Here is a 21,193-nt window from a genome sequence, read left to right on the forward strand (position 1 = left end):
GGAGGAGATAATCAAGGAATGTTCATTTGCAAACGAAATATTATTGGCTGCTGGTGTTACTATATTAAACAATTATATCGAATTTTATCTATTATTATTTTAATAGGAAATTAAACTAGTTATATATAGGATTCTAGTTTCCGATTCACCATTAACTTATTTGTTTTTTCAATTGTAATATTTTTTCACTTGAATGTTAACATAATATCTCTCGGACACATACTCTTAATTTCACAGATTGTGCTTTAACATTTTCATTATGAATAAATAATAATAATATAAAATGTGCAAATTTCAGTTATTTATGCATACATTATCGATACATATGTATGTATATATCTTTTAAAAAATTAATGTAAAATTGCTTTTTTAACTTATATGTTTGTTTTTTTATGATATCAAATTTCAGTTTTATTTCATTTACTTTATTTTTTTTAAAAAAATTTAGTTATTTCTCTTAAGTGACGTTAATATGTATTGTGTCAAATTTTAGTTATTATTTCCAATCAAAATAAGCCCAAAGGAATTTGTAAACGAATCTCTAGCTGCTTAACATAAAATTTTAGTTACAAATGAAAGAAAACAGGGAAATTCACGCCATACAAAATTGTAATATCTATTCACTTGTTTAATACAAACCGAAAATGCCTACACACTCAAATTTAAATTTTCTGCGGAAACTCCACAAAGAAACTAAATTCTGCACAGAAATCAAATCCCGTTTAACAAGATTAAAATGGTAGCACAACATGAATCTTTAGCTGCTCGTAAAAGAAACCATACGATAATTAAGTTGCCAATGTCAATATAATTTCCGATCCTCCTGTAAAATGCCCATTTTCTCCTATGAGTTGATAACCATTTTGCACTCATCAAATTCTTTGAGCAATTTGTCATCTCTAAATCCAACCAAGAATTCAGCAAACGCTTCAAGAAACAAAGCGGCCTGGTATACACTTGTTACGCTCAAAATGTCCGCCAAAACGCTCTTCCTCAGCCTGTTGGCATCCACAACCACCCCCACAAGCTCCTCCATCTCCGCCCCCAACGCCTCTTCAACTCATCACTCCTCCCCCACTCATGCCCCACGCTCCTAGTCGTCAAAGCCTTCGATGGGATCCTCCAAGCCACCGCTACGTGCCACCACTCCTCAAGAAACTCGCGAGACTCTCGAATCTCCTGAATTGTATCAAGAACGCCATCTTCGGATTCTTGATCGTCGAGAAATGATCTAAGGAGATTCGTGAAGAGGTAGGGGTGGAGGTGTTGATCAAAATATATGGAAAACAGGACAGATATGCAGTAAACCAAACAAGCGTGATTGTTCTCAGTAGAGTATGACTAATGTATAAAATCAGCAAATCAGTATCTTGAAGAAAACAATAGTATAATGCTTAATTAAATCAAATCGAGGCCTGTATCTTGTACAGTTTCCTTAAAACATATTCGCCCCCTCCGGTATGTGCTCCGAGGATTCAGCGGACGTCTGTTTCCCAGGATACAACGGGCAAACCAGCAGAGTTTCAGCACAAAGCACTATGCTAGCGAACAGAATCAGTACCTGAACTTTATCAGTAGACGGAGCAGAAGCAGAACAAGCAGAAACAGTACTGTAGCAGAAGTACTGTAGCAGAACAATGCAGAAGTACTGTAGCAGATTCAGTACTGTAGCAGAATTTCAGCAGCAAGATGGAAAACAGAATGCAGGGGAAAGTGAATTTGCAGGTGTTTTTTTTTTCTCTCTTCTTTCTTGGCTAAGCACATCTCCTATTTATACATGTCAATACCATCCATATGAAAGGCCAAAGGTTGCCTTAAAGATGGTAGATGAAACACCAAAATTTGGTGAGATGAAGCATCAAAAGCCAAGCCATGTGAAAGGTTTCAAGGGCATGTGAAAGGTCTCAACCAAAAAAAAAAAACAAAAGATGGCATAGACTGCTAGGCGATTTTTGCCTTGATCGGTCCGACATTCGACGCGCCCAGGTCGCGCTCGTACGCTTGCACACAAGTCAAGCCTTTTTTCCACTGCAAATCGGGCCCATGATTTGCAACCCCCCTGTGCATGTGTGCGCGAGAGAGAGCCTCTTGACCAATCATAGTTACACCTCCATAAAGTGTAACACAATATAACTTATCTATACCACTTCATTTTTCCAATGTGGGACAAACCCATCTTTCCAAATTTCCATTCACTCACATGGAAAGCTCATAAGCCTAAAAGCTCACCTTTAATCCAACAATCCCCCACATGAATGGGAATTTAAAGTTATACGAAAGGATTCCACTGATAAAGTTCAACAGTTGAGTCTTGCATAGGATAGGTAGGTGTTACCCTTTGAACCTTCCTTTGTGAAAGCATATTAATTCACTGGTTGACAGTAGACGTGATGTCTTTGAAATGTACATCCGTTTGTGTGAATGGTGATATACTTCACACAAGACTCTCCCTAATACTATTAAGTTCTCATGATTGTGTTCTTTTTGGCCATGAACACACGCCTGGTTCTGCAAGAGGGTCTAGAATTGAGCCCTGCAATTCCTTCGAAGCGGCCCCACTTCTCTTTCACATAGGTGATTCTATATTGCTTCTTATCAGAATCATTAAAAGCCGTAAGCTTATCCTCAACATTCACTGTTTCATAATAGGAATGGATTAGGGATAACCCCCACAGTGATTCTCCAAATTAGTGCGATTAGGTTGTCTCATTGAACTTAGTTCTTGGGATCTCCAGTCAGCGTAGGATGGGTTTTCCTTCGCACCAATTTATTCTATAGGCTTGAGTCTCATTCCCCTTGACATTTTCGCAACTAACTCTCTGTTTAACCCTTTGGTTAGCGGATCCGCTATATTATCCTTTGACTTTACATATCAACAGAGATAACTCCAGTTGAGAGTAGTTGTCTAATGGTATTATGTCTACGACGTATATGCCTAGACTTACCATTATACATTTTATTTTGTGCCCTTCCAATCGCAGATTGGCTATCACAATATATGCAAATAGCCGGCACAGGTTTTTCCCATCCTGGAACATCTTCTAAAAAATGACGCAGCCATTCAGCCTCTTCACCACACTTGTCACATTCACTGAATTTAAATCCACTTTCCATCATGGCCTTATCAAATTTTTCGTGTCATTGCTTTGGTGCTTGTTTTAAGCCATACAGAGACTTCACCAGTTTACATACCTTATTTTCTTGCCCAGTCGCAGAAAATCCCTCCGGTTGTTCCATGTAAATTTCCTCTTCTAAATCTCCATTTAGAAAAGCTGTCTTTACGTCCATTTGGTGTACTTCAAGATTTCGCAAGGCGGCAATCGCAAGTATCACACGAATAGAGGTTATTCTCGATACCGGAGAATATGTGTCAAAGTAATCAAGTCCTTCACGTTGATGGTAACCTTTAATTACCAATCTGGCTTTATACTTATCTATGGTTCCATCTGATTTCATTTTCCTTTTGAAAACCCATTTACAGCCTAGTGGTTTGCTTCCCGGAGGAAGATTTACTAATTCTCACGTATGGTTTTGTAAAATGGATTCCATTTCGGAATTGATAGCCTCTTTCCGTAGAGGTCCCTCAGATGAACTCATTGCTTTCTTGAAGCTTTGAGGTTCACTTTCCATCATGAAAGTGATGAAATCCGGACCAAAGGATTTCTCAGTCCTAGCTCTCTTGCTACGTCTAGGTTCTGTGTCTTGATCAAGCTCTTGTTCTTCATCATTTGTTTCATATAATCTTTTGGATGAACTTGGTTCTTCATTATATTTGCATGGAAACATGTGTTCAAAAAACGAAGCATTTCTTGATTTCATTATCGTATTCTTGTGAATATCAGGTATTTGAGATTCATGTACAAGAAAATGATATGCACTATTGTTTTGAGCATATCCAATGAAAATGCAATCCACAGTTTTTGGTCCTATCTTTACTTTCTTTGGAGTGGGTACTGCTACCTTGGCAAGACACCCCCCCACACTCGCAAGTATTGGTAAGAAGGACTTCTACCTTTCCATAACTCATATGGACTTTTATCTTGCTTCTTTTGGGGCACCTTATTTAAAAGATAATTTGCTGTTAGAACAGCTTCCCCCCACATGTTCTGTGGTAAACCAGAACTTAATAACAACGCGTTCATCATTTCTTTCAATGTGCGATTCTTTCTCTCTTCAATACCATTTTGCTCAGGAGAATAAGGTGTAGTTCTTTCGTGTTTGATACTGTGTTGAGCACAAAACTCAGCAAATGGTGATTCATATTCACCTCCACGATCACTTCTTAACACCTTAATTTTCTTGCTAACTTGGTTTTCAACTTCGCTCTTATATTGGACAAATTTGTCAGTAGCTTCATCCTTACTTTTGAGGAGATACACATAACAAAATTTTGTGCTATCTTCAACAAAAGTGATGAAGTATTTATTTCCACCACGAGTTTGTACACCTTTTAGATCACATATATCACTGTGAAATAGATCAAGTGGTTCACTATTTCTTTCAGTAGTTCGAAAAGATGATCTTGTTAGTTTTGCCTCAACACAAGTTTCACATTTGTATTGTTTATCAATTTTGAATGCAGGAATGCTTTTCATGTTAATTAGTCTACGAATTGTATCGTAATTAACGTGTCCAAGTCTACCATGCCATAAACAAGAAGACTCAAGCAAGTAAGCAAAAGTATTAACTTTATTCATCACAGGCTTAACAGCCATAACATTGAGTTTGAATAACACATTACAAACACAACATTTGCCAACAAACATTCCACTTTTCGACAAAACCACCTTATCTGACTCGAATACAATGCGGAAACCATGCTTGTTCAGAAGCGACCCTGACACCAAGTTCTTGCGGATGTCAGGCACATACAGCACATTGTTCAAAGTCAGTTCTTTTCCAGATGTCGTCTTTAGGACAACTTTCTCTTGTCCCTTGATCTCGGAAGTGGCGGAATTTCCCATGAATAGTTTTTCACCATTCATAGATTCTTCAAGAGTAGCAAACATCTCCTTGTCAGAGCAAACATGGCGAGTGGCACCAGTGTCGATCCACCACTCCCTTGGGTTAGAACCCACCAGATTAACTTCTGATATTACAGCACAGAGATTCATGTTCGAAACCTCTTGAGATATGTTCTCCACCATATTTACCTCTCGGTTTCTCTATGGCTTCTTACATTCAGATGCCTTGTGACCTATGCTATCAGAGTGATAGCATTTTCCAGAGAACTTCTTCTTTGAAACACATCCTTTGGGTCTGAGGTTCAACTTCTTGTTGGAGGGAGAGAAGTTTCTCTTTTTCGAGCTTTGGCCATGCTCGACAACATTTGCCTTAGCGGCAACAGGAGAAAACAATCGTCTTTCCGAACTCTTGTTGTCTTCCTCGATGCGAAGTCTAACAATGAGCTCTTCAACGTTCATCTCCTTTCGCTTATGTTTCAGGTAGTTTTTGAAATCCTTCCAAGCTGGTGGTAGTTTCTCAACTATAACATCCACTTGGAAAGATTCGCTCAACGTCATCCCCTCGGCGTGAATCTCGTGAAGAATCACTTGGATTTCTTGAACTTGACTGATAACCGGCTTAGAATCCACCATTTTAAAATCCAGAAAGCGGCCTGCAAGAAACTTCTTGGCCCCGGCATCCTCGGTTTTGTACTTTCTGTCAAGAGATTCCCATAACTCTTTGGCTGTCTTCTTTTCGCAGTACACATTGTACAGCGAGTCTGCCAATCCATTTAGCACATAATTTTGGCATAAGAAATCAGAATGATTACAAGCCTCCGGTGCACTAAACACAAACTTCCCTCATATGTTCTACCAAATAAAAAGTTATATTTTCCATATGGTTACTGGTTTAGTATACAATAGATTTTTCTTAAAATAAAAATACCACGCAGTGGGTGTCCACTTATGGCTACTGGTTAGCATGCAATAAATTTTTATGTAAAATTTAATTATAAGTCAGTCGTGTTCGATTTGAAATAACTGATCTCAATTTTATTAAGAGTGTATTTGAAAAAATCTTTTAGTTTTATTATTTGAAATGAAATAATATATTAAATTTAAAATTTACACATTACTTATTTACAAATTACATTAGAAATTCAAATTATAATGAATTTAAAATCAATCACATAATTATTAGATGAACTTAACATTATTACTGTATAAATATGTAAATGTGAATTTAAAATAATAATCCATAAATCTAAATATAACCTATGCACCAACTCAAATTGAACATCTTCAATTAACGAAAAATGACAAGTCACCTAAACTTATTTATTTTGTATTTTAGCCCAATAAATATTAAATTTGGGTTTTAGTTTGTCCGAAAGTGAAATTTGTCATTAATTTTTGGTCCCGCCACTTGGTCAAAAAGTTCGTGCATGTGAAGATAATCGAATCTAACGCTTTAAAAGTCAAATAGTAATGATTCCAACTACCACGTTCATTACACGTACGTATAATCATTAATGGCAAATAGGATGGAGAGTGAAAACTGTAATTACAGCCGTTGGATTCGGTGATGAGACCACTTACAAAGCGACAATAATCACCGACAGATCCATCCGGGGGGTAAAATTCAATGAACTAATCGTCTCGACCATAATAAATAACCACCATGCCACGGCTACCGTCCCCGCCGCCCCTGTTACTTAGACTCACCACCACCGTCTTCATTTTCTTCGTCGCCGCCACCAAATCCCAAGACTCCGATCCTGAATCTGACTGCACAAACAAATGGATCCACATCCGCCACCTCCCGCCCCAATTCAACCTCCATCTCCTCACAAACTGCTCCCTATATCCTCTGTTCGACGATTTCTGCCCTTATCTCTCCAACCATGGCCTAGGCCGAAAGACGCACAACAACTCCCACAGCTGGTACAGAACCGACCCTTTTATGCTTGAACTCATATTCCATCGCCGTATGCTTGAATACCCTTGTTTGACCTCTGATCCGAATCTCGCAAACGCAGTTTACATCCCGTATTATGCTGGGATCGATGGCTTGAAATACCTTTTCGGCCCTGAAGTCAATTCCAGCTTCAACCATGGCTTGGATTTGTTTCATTATTTAGTACATGTAGACAACCCTTCGATATGGACAAAGAATCAGGGCCACGATCATTTCTTGGTGATGGCACGCCCGGCGTGGGATTTCAGCCAGCCGTTATCGAACGATCCGCCGATTTTTGGGACTTCGTTTCTTGAATTGCCTGAATTTTTCAATGTCACGGCGCTGACATTTGAATCCAGGGCTTACCCATGGCAAGAAAAAGCAATCCCATATCCGACCTCGTTTCACCCTCCAAATTTAGCTTATCTGGAGTCGTGGATCAATAGGGTAAGGAAATCAAGGAGAAACACATTGATGTTATTCGCTGCTGGAGGTGGGATTTCCGCTAATCCCAATATCAGAAGAAGCATTAGGCTTGAATGTGATAATAGCACTAATATGAATGCTAATGGCACTGGATATGGCAAATCCTGCGAATTTGTGGACTGCTCGAATGGGGTATGTGAACATGATCCTATAATGGTGATGAAGCCAATGCTGCAGGCTAGTTTCTGCCTGCAGCCTCCGGGGGATACTCCAACTAGGCGTTCGACTTTTGATGGCATTCTTGCCGGTTGTATACCTGTTTTTTTCGAGGATTTGTCTGCGAAAAAACAGTACGGGTGGCACTTACCGGAGGAGGAGTACAATGAATTTTCTGTGTTCATAGCGAAGGAAGATATTGTGTTTAAAGGGTTGAAAATCGTTGATGTCTTGATGAGTATACCAAGAACTGAAGTTAGGAGAATGAGGGAAAAACTCGTCGAGATGATTCCTAGAATAATGTACAGAAAACATGGGAGTTCATTGGGGTTAAGAAGTAAGAAAGATGCATTTGATATTGCAGTTGAGGGGACTTTGCAGAGGATCAAATCAAGAATTTGAAGATCAATTACTTGAACGTCTTTTTTATTTTTATGGGTTTGTATTATCCATGTAATTGTAGATTTTTTTTTCTGTGTTGTTAAATTATATTGTCAAGGAAGGATTTGGGATTTTTTATTTATGTTATTTTCAGAAGAATAGTTATTAGAATTGAAACTACGTCCGAAAATAAACCGTGTGGTTGATTATGTTTTTTAATAGAAAAAAAACTATGACAGTTGCGAGTTTTATTTCATAAAGGGTGTTTTTTTAATAGTATGTGAGTATTTAAAAAAAAAAAATTAGATTATAAAATATTGTGTAATAGCAATCATAATATAGTTTTTCAGGGGAGAGATAAAATTTTGCAGTAGTAGTAAGGATTATGTTAGGAGACGTAATAGTTTGTTTGTAAAAATAAAGAGAAAATGAAACTTCTTTTTTACAGGTGGGAATTGGGAAATAGATTGTAAAAAGCAAAACCATACATTGCTGTTCTATTCCATATTTACATTTTTTGTTTCTAATACATATGCATTATGTGCGATCCATTGTGTTTTTGTTCTTTCATTTTAATTCTACATGATCATATCCTTGCAGATTAATTTCTTCGAGTCTCTAAATTGGACTATCATCAATGTTCTATTGACCACAACAGCGTACTTTTTGTTTTGGAAATATACAAAGTAAGGAGAATATACAGTTAGCTCACATGGAGTCGAACAAGACACAGTGCAATTTCCAAATTTTTATGAAAAGGAGAAACCCAAAATGGAGTCCAATAGGTGTCTTGTTTAATGTAAGTTATTAGGTGGTGTCTTCCATGGAGTCCAATCATTTAAGATAACATTGCAGATTAAACATGTGTCTTGTTTAATGTAAGTTATTAGGTGGTGTCTTCCATGGCCGGAAAATTGGCTGGGAGACAATCTTTCGGCGTTTTCCCAATAATTTGGCTATATGATTATTGAAAGGCAAACTAGATTATGAAATGTAGAATGTGAGTTAGTTCATTTGTCAACATAAATATGAGAAACCAATATATAGCTTAAGTTAGTCAGCATTTGGTTAGTTTGCGTTTGGATGGAAATATTTGAAAAAAATTTAGATTATAATTTGGATACCTATATGTTCGAACAAGACTCCGTGAAGATTCAAACAAAGGCAAAAACTTGTGTGAGACGACCTCACGGGTCGTATTTTATGAGAAAAATCTCTTATTCGGGTCATCCATGAAAAAATATTAATTTTTATGCTAAGAGTATTACTTTTTATTGTGAATGTTAAAATTATGTAGCTTTCGGAAACTCATACCCCCTCCATCTTGCACCTGCTCATCTTAGATCAATTTTTCTAACGAAATCCTCTTCCCGTGTGTCCCGACTTTCCCCACCAAAAAGAGTTCATCATCCGCTCTAATTCTTCGCACACAAAAATGGGTAAGCAAAAACGCTCATAACATATGAGGGGAGAGCTTGCACGATTGATTTTTTACTTACCTCATTTATTTCATATCAAAATTTTCTCAGGGAATGGTTTTTTTTTTTTTTTTTTTAAATATAGCCATCTCCCATATATTTCAGTAATGACAGTGAATGGGGGAGAGCTTTTGTTGGGTAAAAAAAACACGCGATGGGCCCTTTGAGCAAATTTTTCTCTTTTTCATAGTTTATAATAAATTATATTTTGATGGCAAACGTTTTCAAAAATACTTTTTTGAAATAACTGAATTTATTTCTTTACAATTTAATTTTAACATATTATTCACTAAAATTAAATTTAGCTTATAATTATCAGATATGAGATTTTTTGAATTTACTTTAACTTGAAAATAATATAACAGAAATATTATCTGCTGTTGAATTTTAATTTTTAGCCAATTTAATAAGAAAAATAATTTTTAACCAGTTCTCCCAAAATGTCTTTATTACCAAAACAAAAATTAATTCATAAGCAATCGCTTGTTTGGATCAAAACTGGTTTTATCATCAAAATAAGCGCACCCTTGTGTATCTATTATTTATAAAGAAGAAGATATTTATTTAACAAACAATAGAATTCTCGAAGGCGGGAAAAAAAAGTATATCAGTTATCTCTATTCGATGCCTTTGAAAAGTAATTGTTTGGCAAATTATTCAGGAATGAACTATATATAGATGCAGAGTCCTTTGTTAGCCAGTGAGAAATAAAATTCTCTACGTATAGATGCCGAGTCCTTTGTTAGCAGAGTCCTTTTTCAGTTGACTTTGTCTCTACCGGTTTCTCCTATAGTTTTGCATTGTATTCTACTGGTCCAACAGTTAAGCTTATATATAAACCACCTGGTCACATCGGCTGTACAATTACAGTTGCACTATTTTCACGTTTTTCATCGAGTTTACTTGCAAGTAATAATAAATTTTGAATACCCACATCGCATTAAAGATTCGGAAGATGTTCTCCATGATTTCGGGTACTGTTCAAAAGCTAGGAAAGTTTGCAAACTCACAGCTTTATCGCTCATTTTAGATGGTTTTAGGGAGGGGCACTTGTTGAATTTCTTGTTATCCTCGTCTTCACTCCTTCATCCTCGAGGACAGGTGCACTATTTTCCAGTTTGGAATTCTCCTCCGGCTGGTACTGTTAAGATGAATATATGTAGATGCTTTAGTAGTTGAATCTTTGGACTATTTTGCAGTTCCCTCCCCCTGTTGCTCTGGATACCTAAATCATTGTTTCAAGGTCAGTTGGTGCTTTGATCGTTCATTGTTCGATATAGTGTTTGAGGATGTTATTCCTCTGTTTCTGAAAAAAGTTGTAATCTTTGATGGATCTTTGTGGTAAAGAAATTATCTTTTCACTTAAAATAATAATGATAATGTTTTTTAAAAGTTTGGAGTAAACATTTTGTATATTGTTATAACATTATTAGCTTAACTGGATTTCTATGTATCTATATATATATATATATATATATATTTTGTTCAATTTTGTTGCCACTTGTTAATTGGTTCTTAGATAATGGTATGATTTATTATTTTTGTTGTCACTTAGACAACGCACGTAACATGTCGACACTTGAAATCTAAATCATACATAATCTACATCTTTGATATTCTAAAACATTGTTTGAGATCCACCTGGCATTTTGTGTTGCTTTTTTCCTACCTTAGTTTCGTTTATGTGTCAATATCAGCGTTATTTATATTGTTAGATGTTATTTTTTGTTAGTTTTATTTTTTTAGAATATTTGTTGAGAAAATTAAAAATATTGATTCAAAGATTTTCGAAAATAAAGAGAGATGAAGATAAATGTTTGGTTATGTGTTGTGATGTGTTGAAAATTTAATGAATACATTGGATAATATTATATTAAATTATATAATGCAAGATTTGAAAATATTATCTATATCTTGGATATGAAATCGAATCAAAACAAGAGAAAACCAGAAACACATATTATTTAAGAAATTAAGTTATACATATTAAAAAAAAAAAAAAAACACTCCGATGACAAGATATTTAATACAAAATACGAGACAAATGTGTATTTATTTTGTGTGTGTTGTTGATATATATATTGTTATTATTAGTAGTTATTAAATGATTGAATAGACTCGACATTGATGAACCAAATTGAGTCTAGTATTATTTATACATGGGTGTCGAAATATTATTGGTGGGATTTTAAATAAATATATATATATGGGATAGCTATATATTTTTGTTGTTTTTCTTAAATATATTGTAACACCAACTAATGGATGGGTAAAAATACGTCGTTTTCTACGCAAAAGGTACATGCATCCGTCTCTGTTTTCTCAATCTTTAATTCATGAATCCCGTTTGTATTTTAAAAAAAAATTCCTCTGTGGCATCTAGTCCGAAATAGAGACTTGTTTTGGTCAACTTCTTTTTTTTCATTCAACCTACAGAGTTCAGGACCACTACTACAACGTTTAAATTTTATTACATAAACATGAAATGATTTCTCCCGATTTGATCCGTTCTGTCTATAATTTTCTCAATTAATAAATAAATCATTTCAGATTAATCTCAGATTACTGTAAATATACCCAAATCATTTCCGATTACGGTAATCAAATTCTCGGGCCTTACAGTGTGTGTGATTAAATTCGACAAATAAAATATTTAAATTAATAATTGTGGAATAATATTATTCTACATGTAGGATTTCCATGAATTCTTTGTTTAGCTTCATCACGTAATTATCAGACAAGAGGAAATGCAATAAATTTCAATTATAATGAATTAAATTAAATAAAAATGAATTGGCAACAGAATATTGTTTAGATTTTGTGAAAGCAACATGTGACGTAAGCAAGAAAGAGATAGCCACGTTATTTAAAAACTAAAATAGGCAAAGAGAAATCTTCCAAGATTTGTGCGTTTGATTCTCAACTTGTACTAAATGACATGCTCATTTTATTTTTATTTTTATTTTTTTTTAAATAAAAAAGTACGATTATATAATAGGTCGATGGCTGAATTCAAACAAGTGCGGTAGTACTGTTCATCTTTCTCATCTATCTAGTGATTTTATGTACATTTGTTAGGTCAGATCATGCCTAGCTTTTAGTGGAGAAACTATAATTTTTATAAAAAAGAACAAATTAAATTTCCAAGCATTTATAAGGAAGAAATGTGGTGAAGTGGCGACATCTGGTGATTGACGAAAAATAATCTAGTTAAAAAAATAACCAAATGTCCGAAATACCAAAGATTGGATCACTTGACTCTCTTCATTCTTCAATGTGTCTTCTCACCCGACTGTTTGTACTGTTTATAATCAATCGAAATTGAACTCGTGATATTGACTCTGGTATCAATTGTAAGACGGAACACTTGTTACTTTGTCAAAAACTATAGTCGGTTGTAATTGTGTAACTCAAATTTTTTAAATTGTATAACAGCACAAGCGTCACAATTGACTATTTTTCAAATAAATAAATAATTTTTTAAAACAATAAAAAACTCAAAAAAAATTTATGAAATATTAATTACCTAATATTTAAATAAATAATTTTTCGGGAAACAAAATTAGTTCACCGTTATAAGAGGATGAAAATCACTAGGAAAAATGAGGTACTATTTTCTTCATATTATATTATGAATAATACAAAAAACTACAAAATTTTAAATAGAAATAAAAATGGCAAAAACAATTTCCACATCTTTTGGATGTAATAATTGTCTATTTTACTGTAGAATAATCGAAACGTAACGCCTGAACTACTATATAATTTAAAATATTTGAGTTGTACTGTTACTATAAGTTATAAATTTTGGGAAAACGAAAAAGGTTTGATCATACAATTGTTATTAGATCGAACGTCAAGTGTTTTATAAGCTACACGATTATAATCACTAGTCAGCCATAATTTTTTAATAAAGTAGCAGACATTCTATCTTCCACAATTAAAATTACAATGATATTTTTCGAAATAAAAAAAAAATGAATTAAAATAAGAAGCGTAACAGAATTATTACCAAAGCGGATTTTCAATCAAATCAGAAAATACATCGTCTTCTTATCGAAGAATTAGTAAATCAAATTATACTTGTTTTCAATTAATTAAGAAGACATGTAAGTTCCTTTTGTTTAAGAGAATTAGTTAGAGTAATAATAATAATAATATTAAAAAAGACTAATAAATAGAGATGAAAAGAAAAGGACAGGCACTGTGGAAGGCACTGTTCATCTGAGAATTACGTTTTCTTTGATTTTTCTAATCAGATGGTAGCTTTCAGTCCTATAAATCAAAGATAATACAAACAATATACAGGACGCATATCCCCTTTTTTACCCCTTAAATTTCTGAAAATTTCGCAGCTAGGTCAGGTTTTATTTCTAATGCTGTCAAGAAATGTGCACATTAATTCGAACTAATTTGTATGTGCTTTGATATATTGATTTAATTTTAGTACATGTTTTCAATTATAAGATATCGTTTGAGACGGATGACGAAATTCAATTTAATATCTTTATTTCGTCCAGGTTCAAATTTTACAATAATTGACGTTAAAAAAAATAAAAATATTACCATTATATTACAATCTATAATTCCTAAATTATGAATTGTCATACTAAAAGTGTGATTGAATTACAAGAAAGGGTAGACTAATTCGAAAAAAAAATAAATAATTGACTAATCTCTATAGTGGGTAATTTGAAGAAGGTAATAATTGTATGGTATGATAGGGTACAAAACAATATAATATGTAGTTGGAGGGGGAGAAGTGTATTAATCTAAAGTTGAAGGGGGCAATGAAATACTATAAATAAATAATATTATAAAGACTAGTTCTTTTCTCTCCCCGTCATTCTCACACTCGTTCCTCATATCCCTCCCTTAAAAAATCCACACAACAGCCAGGAAAGCGAGATAAAAACAAAATACGCCCACACATTCACAGAAAGATAAAGGTTGTGGGTTGATTAGTGATGTTGCAGGGCACAATGTCAGCTCTCAAAGCCTATGATCCACGCATTTCTGCCATTCAATCAACAATCCGCGTTGTACCCAACTTCCCGAAGCCAGGTTTACGCATCATTCGGGTGGTTATGTTGTTTACTCGAATGGGTTTATTTTCTTGATGTTATCCGAGAGATTTTCCGGTTCAAGATTCTATTTTTCACCCCTTCTCGTGGTGTGTTTTCGTTTGGATTCTAATGATGTTTTTTACCCCTCTAATGGGGTTCTGCCAGGGATAATGTTTCAGGATATTACTACACTTTTGCTCGACCGGAAGTCCTTCAAAGACACTGTTGATTTGTTCGTTGAGCGCTATAAAAGCAAGAACATTTCTGTCGTTGCTGGTACATGTTTGATTTTTGTCTTCTTGCCTTTATTTCCCGCGAATTTTACTTTCCTTTTCCTTCGTGTACTGTTGTTTTTGCTGTGTGGTCCCGTTCAGATCTTAAATTTTCAGTTTCATCTACGGCGGGCAGAGATTTTTCTCTGATTTTTTTCGTCGTCGAGGCAATCCACTGTAGCTGTAGTAGGTATTTATTATTATAGATTGGCTACATGAATGGATTGGAGTGGAAGGAAATGACAGTTCTTTTTGGAAGTTAATGCCTGCAATTTTTTTCCCTGAGAATTATTTGTAAATTTCTGGAGTAAATATTCGTGGAACTGGGTTGCGGTAGGGGAAGTGTGATCGTTGAGCACAATGGGGCTGTTTTATGAATATTTATTTATTTTCATGAACAATGAATATGAGCGGTTCAGAGTGATGAATGGAGATGTGCTGCTTCAATCTGTTTTGGAGATTAACGATTAAATGGTGGTGGTTGTTGGTGTAGTGTGGGTTTTCAAGACCCAAATTTTTATAATAAGGGTGTAGGTCCCGGCAGTGGTGGGTTTATATTTTATTTTATTTATTGTTGGTTCATTCTTGCAATACGATGGTGTGGTAATGGGGATTCACTGTGTCGTGTGTTGATGTCGAGCCTCAATATATGGGAATACATATCATGATTGTGAAGTATGACTGGTTATATTTGAGTGGCATTGTGTTTTACTTAGAAACAACGATGATCAATTATTGGTGGAAAGATTGTTTAGGAGGTCCAAAGTTCACTTTATTTAGTTGCCCCTTTGTCTCTTTCCGCTGGTAATGGTTCCACTGTTATACAGTGGTGATGAAACTTTGAGTTAACTTTGTAAAAGCGGCAATGAGTAATGCTACATTTCTTAGTTTTATCTTTTTTCCGTTTTTCGGGATATTGTCGTCGTGGTCGTGGATTCAAGTGAAAAAGTATGATGTTACGGTGTAATTAAGATTCTTACACCCGTAGTATTTTAAGGGTGTTTTGTGACTATCTGTTATCTTTGGCATAATGTTATTATATGAAAACCATCCACTTACCATGCATTATTTTTTTACAATACCGAGAGAACATTTTATGTTTGTTGATATTTTGTTCTATTGGTTGGTAGAACCTTCTGTGTGTACCATATAGATTTTAATTAAGGCTGATCGACACCTATGTCTACTCCTTATTTTGTCTTTACGTGTATCTACTATTATTGTCAGCTTCATGCATTTGTGAAAGTCAGTCATTTAGGAATCTTCACCCACCAACTTTATATGAACTGGACTGAAGTTTAGTAGATTTTGTGGCAAAAAATACTATTAATTGGTTGTACTTGTACAGGCTTCTGTTAGTTGAATGTGTATAGTCCCTTTTCAATATCAAAAGCATGAAATAATAAAGAAAAGCATGCTATTTTAGCGGCGCAAAAGGCTAGGGGGAATTGTTGAATTATATTTTTGGACTAAGTAAACATATTCATTTTTATGGAGTTTTTAATTTTGTTTTAGATAAAGTAAGATATTAAGTGGACTGATTAATATAATTGAAGTTTTGTAGGCTAGTAAGTCTTATATTGTTATAAAACTGTCTTCTTTGATTCCATGTCTGCAGAACACTTAATTTTTTTCTCTCGTAAGTTATATTTGATGATAATTGCAATCCTGCATTTACTTAATTATTCTAGCCAATGAAGGATCTTAAATGATTAACTGTGAAATTAATGTATCAAAATGTGAAGCCTTTTTATAAAGTTCTAATTTTCTATCTATATTCCTCTGCGTGGACAATGGTGGCACATCTTTCTCGTATCCTTTTTTATGCAAATTTTTTTCCACTCAGGGATCGAGGCACGTGGATTTATATTTGGTCCTCCTATTGCATTAGCAATTGGAGCAAAGTTTGTACCGTTGAGAAAGCCGAAGAAACTGCCAGGTAATATTTCAATGTAGTTCCTTGTGTTAGAGAAGTGCTTTTATGTGGCATATTCAACAGGATTGTTAGATTATTTGGTTCATAAAATAATGGACTTGATGTTATTCTTAGATGTTTTCTTGCTTGAAATTCTGAATCCCCTAGATAAAGTGCATCATTTTGGGTATGTGCCTTCTAGATTCAAAACCATATTATGTAAACTTAGTTTAAACTTACTTTATACTTGTAACACAATAAGATTTGTAAGTTTTGGATCTGATCATAAGCTTCAATTTTCCACTTTATCATCAGGTAAAGTATTCAGGCAAGAGTACGACTTGGAATATGGAAGCGATTGTCTTGAGATGCATGTTGGAGCAGTGGAGTCCGGTGAGCTTGCCATTGTAGTCGATGATCTAATTGCAACAGGTGGCACACTTTGTGCGGCCATGAACTTATTAGGTACACTACTATCTTTATCATGCTTATTTGTGGATCAGAAACTATGATGATTTGATATGACTATAATTTCGTATTTAAGACATTCACAAGTAAATTTCGATGGACTCGATGTATACCCAATTCTTGCTTCATTGTTATTCAACTGACATTCAAGTATTCAATCTAGGTTGACCGAAGAGTTGTGTCGGGTGTGTTGGGCGTGAGGGTCAGTTTGTCCTCTTTTCTTTTAGAAAAACAAAAAGATCAACGTGCTGAGTTACCTGATTATATTAAGAATGTTTCACAAACTCTATATCTCATTTTTGTGTATGCACAGATTAACTCCATGGTAATAGGGCCAGGTCTTGGTTTTGATCCAAAATAAACTAGACCGGGTTAATAAAAGACAAACCACTTGGGATCTATGAACCAGGCATATTCTATGTCAAGAAAATAACAGTTAAACACGAGCATTGGCATTGAGACTGAGTTGATTTAGCTCTGAACTCATTTTGGTTTGAGTCAAGTTGTACCCTTGAGCCCTGGAGAACACATCTTTGTATCAACTAATGGTGTTGTCTAACTAGCATAATGTTGTGGTAGCTGCTCTCAACCTACCAACCTATCTCTCTCCACCTCTTGTTGTGTGTGTATGAACATTCTGTTAATCTGAATCTTACAGCTTTCGAACATGATAACATTTTATCTTTTTGCATGAATATGCTTGGATGGATTTTGAGTTTAAATTCTTGTTCATCAGAGCGTGCCGGGGCTGAAGTGCTCGAATGTGCCTGTGTCATTGAGATACCAGGTCTCCAGGTAATACGCCGCCAGCGCTTTCTTAGTAGTGGGTTAACTTTATCTCAGGTTTCTAAAAGTTAACACGCACAAGAATTTTGATCCTCCATCTTTTTCATGAAATCGTATTATTAGTATTTCTGCAAAATTCGGACATTTTACATAGACCGGAACATGGTTCATGAACTGCTGGTTCCAACCAGATTTAGTTTTCGTTAACTGTAACCAGCAAGGCAGTTACGATGTGTTCATGTTATTCACTCCTTTAACGTCTTTTTTAGGGACGGGAGCGGTTAAATGGCAAGCCGGTTTATGTTCTCGTGGAGTCACAATAGAACTTTTTTCACTGCTCTTTTCAAGCTCCATTGATTGGGTCGTCACTTGGAAATCTTCCTTTTCCCCATTTCATTTCTCCACGATTCTTCACATATCAGAGTTGGAATTTGTGGGTAAAATGTTGGTTGAAATGTTGCTCATGTATTAATGATACATCTCTGTTTTATTTTTTTTATTCTGAGGCCTTCTCAAACTTATACGCCTCAAATATGATGTGCTGGTCCAATCAGTTCTTGTTTCGAATAGTGTTCCAATTCATAGTTCTATGTTTTGTTTAAACAAGTGTTGAGAGTTCCGCACAAGTGAATTAACAATGTATTGAATTGTGTAGTGCTCGTGTCATCAGGTTGCTCAAATCAAAGAAATTTAGATTGTCTGCTCTTCACAACTTTTAGTGTGGAGAAAAAAAGTCGAAGTTGGTGAACACATATGCAAAAGCTTATTTCAGAACAAGGGGATATAAAATAACAAATATAGATTAAAAAAAAAAAAACAGATGCAAAAAATATTAAAACACCAAAGTAAAAAGGTCGCAGGAAAGATGCTAATAACTAGTAATGGATCAGTTTGGATTGGTATGTCAATAATTTATTTTAAATCGATTTGATTACTGATTCTTCTCATACATGACTTCCTATGATAATCCATTCTCCTGTCATGCATTGAGTTAACGGACACTTAATATAGGAGGATCCAAATGGAGGACTCTTGCATTTCATTTTTTCGATTTCAGTATTTTTTTTTTACAGTGCCTTGGCTTTCAAGTTATTATGTCGAAAACCATGTAATGTTTCCAATCGAGCATATTTGGCAATCTTCCATTACAAAGTATCATCAGTTTCCATGAGATGATACTAAAGAACTATCTGTTTTTTGTAATCAGATTTCATAGTTGATGTGGTTAAATGTCTTTGTTTGTATTATTAAAGCATGTTGGCACCAAATTCCGTGCTCAAAAGATACCAAATCTGGTAATAGAACTATTGTTTAATCACATGTCAGGTAAGAAGAAATGTCGATTTCATGACAATAACTCCACATAGGGTACATAGTTGTTTCTTTGCTTACAAGGTTTTCATTATTTGACAATTTCTATTTTATTTACAATTGGATGAAACAATACAAACAATTTAAAAATATAACATACTTACATTATACATCTTGTCAGCATATTCAGTTAAAACGATAATAAAATATAAGATAATATGTATGTATAATTATGAAGTCGTTGTTTAACAACTTAATTTAATTAATTTGGTATGTTGACCTTGAATTTCTTATTATATAGAATAATCCCAACGGATGTGGGTCCGATCTCTTTCATTTCACAGTGCTGATCCCATAGTATACGAATAAAATATAAAATTATGTCTCGTCCGGAGACGGGGATTCTTTTTAAATTTTTGAAAAAACTCACCACTTGCAAAAACACATTATTTAATTATATTTTAAATTCTAAAGATTTGGATGCATATGGCTAATAATTGCGGGCAGAAATGGAGGATTGTAATCCATCCCTGATCAATGTTGTATCAGAAAGATGTGATACCCATTAATTTTTCCCCCTTGGCTAAGAATTAATACTCCCCAGAAAGTTAAAATTGATATAAGATTGAAATTTACAAAAAAAAAAAATCAAACTTTATATTAATTTCTTCAAAATACAATCGTTTGTTGATCTGAAACAGAGCCAAATATGAAAATGTTGGTTGGTTTGCTTTGGTTTTCTTACAATTTGTAGATGATAAGAAAGCAGGGTAACAAAGCGCGTGAATCAAATACAAGTAACTCACCGGTTTCACCACTTACCGAATCAAATCTGATTTCCCCGTCGATCAACGACCCATAATCCTGTTGCTTGCGGATCCGACCCGCTATGACCCGGCAAACAAGCATGGCTCGCCTTCCCTTTCCACCTCCCGCGCTCTCATGAGCCTCTCCGCTACCAGGAAATGTACAAACAGCTGCAGCCCCTTTGCCGCCGTGGAAAGCCCATATGTCGCTTCCGCCCACGCACGTGCCGCCTGGAGCGGTGGCGCCCAGACAGTAAAATCTCATCACCTCATTCCCATCGGCTACTGACCGCGCGTGGTCCTCACCCCCGTCGCCGCCCACGGCGCTGCAGCTGGCCCTGCATTTCACCACCTCTCTGTATTCCTCGAACCGGGATACGGTACGTGTCAAATTGTGGATCTTGAACACCATTTCTACCCTACCGGAGAAATGCTTCTCACCCCAGCTGGTGTGGAATATTATCTCCACCACATTACGCGAGGCGTGGCCTTCGGGTAGCTCGGTGAGAGAAGGGAAAAATGATGATTCGGTGCTGCTGGGACGGGTCCTGTCAGGGGGATGTAAACAGGATTCGGGGCTTCTGACGACGGGCCTTCTCGGTTGCGGTGTTTGGGGTGGTGTTTTCTTTGGCTTTATCTTTTTGGATTTGGATTGTTTGGTGATTTCTACAATGTCTCTGAGATTCTGAACGCTGTTTTTGCAACTGGAAGAGTTGGACAACAAATGGGGATGGGTTTTGATGCTTGGACGGCGGTGGTGTACAACGTCGTCTAATGCTTTCGATTTGCAATGCAAAGATTTCATCCATTTAGTGGCCATTTCCAACCAACTTTGGAAGAACACTGCTCTTCAAACTTTCAGCGGTCTCTCTCTCTCCCTCTCCGTGTATATGTATATATATATATACACACACTAGAATATAAGCATATCAATGGTTATTAATGTGTTTGATACGGGTAATTACTGCGTGTAGGTGTGTGAATTGTGGAGAGGGAAGAGAGTTACAGCGGGAAAAAAATGGAATGCAGCAGACAATGGCGATATTATATGGAAGGAGAAATCAGACTGCGTGACTGTCAACCGCACGAGATTACCAAAATGTCCTTCTGCCTTTGAAAAGGCTGGTTTGCATGTATTGTAGCTAGGGCTGCATGATCCATT

At 35.4% G+C, this 21,193-nt stretch overlaps 3 protein-coding genes across 3 annotated transcripts; 2 read left to right on the forward strand and 1 right to left on the reverse strand.

The window, feature by feature from the left end:
• The first annotated feature begins 6,467 nt into the window (after positions 1–6,467).
• Positions 6,468–8,076, forward strand: LOC142555729 (putative xyloglucan galactosyltransferase GT19). Its single transcript, XM_075666787.1, has one exon. It carries the CDS (start codon positions 6,628–6,630, stop codon positions 7,948–7,950), a length of 1,323 nt encoding a protein of 440 aa, XP_075522902.1. The 5' UTR covers positions 6,468–6,627; the 3' UTR covers positions 7,951–8,076.
• A 6,171-nt stretch (positions 8,077–14,247) lies between these two features.
• LOC142555730 (adenine phosphoribosyltransferase 4-like) lies at positions 14,248–18,496 on the forward strand. Its single transcript, XM_075666788.1, has 6 exons — positions 14,248–14,471; positions 14,639–14,749; positions 16,592–16,684; positions 16,976–17,125; positions 17,865–17,923; positions 18,184–18,496. The coding sequence occupies exons 1-6, from the start codon at positions 14,375–14,377 to the stop codon at positions 18,235–18,237; spliced, it is 564 nt and encodes a 187-aa protein (XP_075522903.1). The 5' UTR covers positions 14,248–14,374; the 3' UTR covers positions 18,238–18,496.
• Positions 18,497–19,289: 793 nt separating this feature from the next.
• LOC142556682 (uncharacterized) lies at positions 19,290–20,971 on the reverse strand. The gene has a single exon (XM_075668165.1). The coding sequence runs from the start codon at positions 20,849–20,851 to the stop codon at positions 19,967–19,969; it is 885 nt and encodes a 294-aa protein (XP_075524280.1). The 5' UTR covers positions 20,852–20,971; the 3' UTR covers positions 19,290–19,966.
• Positions 20,972–21,193: the final 222 nt, after the last annotated feature.

This window comes from Primulina tabacum, chromosome 9, assembly GCF_025594145.1.
Source record: "Primulina tabacum isolate GXHZ01 chromosome 9, ASM2559414v2, whole genome shotgun sequence".
Lineage (NCBI taxonomy): Eukaryota > Viridiplantae > Streptophyta > Magnoliopsida > Lamiales > Gesneriaceae > Primulina > Primulina tabacum.

Bases quoted from the DNA above. Each gene is read 5' to 3' on its own strand.
- LOC142555729 (XM_075666787.1), top strand. From the start codon at position 6,628: ATGCCACGGCTACCGTCCCCGCCGCCCCTGTTACTTAGACTCACCACC.
- LOC142556682 (XM_075668165.1), bottom strand. From the start codon at position 20,851: ATGGCCACTAAATGGATGAAATCTTTGCATTGCAAATCGAAAGCATTA.
- LOC142555730 (XM_075666788.1), top strand. From the start codon at position 14,375: ATGTTGCAGGGCACAATGTCAGCTCTCAAAGCCTATGATCCACGCATT. The intron at 16,685-16,975 runs GTAATATTTCAA...CTTTATCATCAG, and splicing joins AAAGCCGAAGAAACTGCCAG to GTAAAGTATTCAGGCAAGAG. The intron at 17,924-18,183 runs GTAATACGCCGC...CGTCTTTTTTAG, and splicing joins TTGAGATACCAGGTCTCCAG to GGACGGGAGCGGTTAAATGG.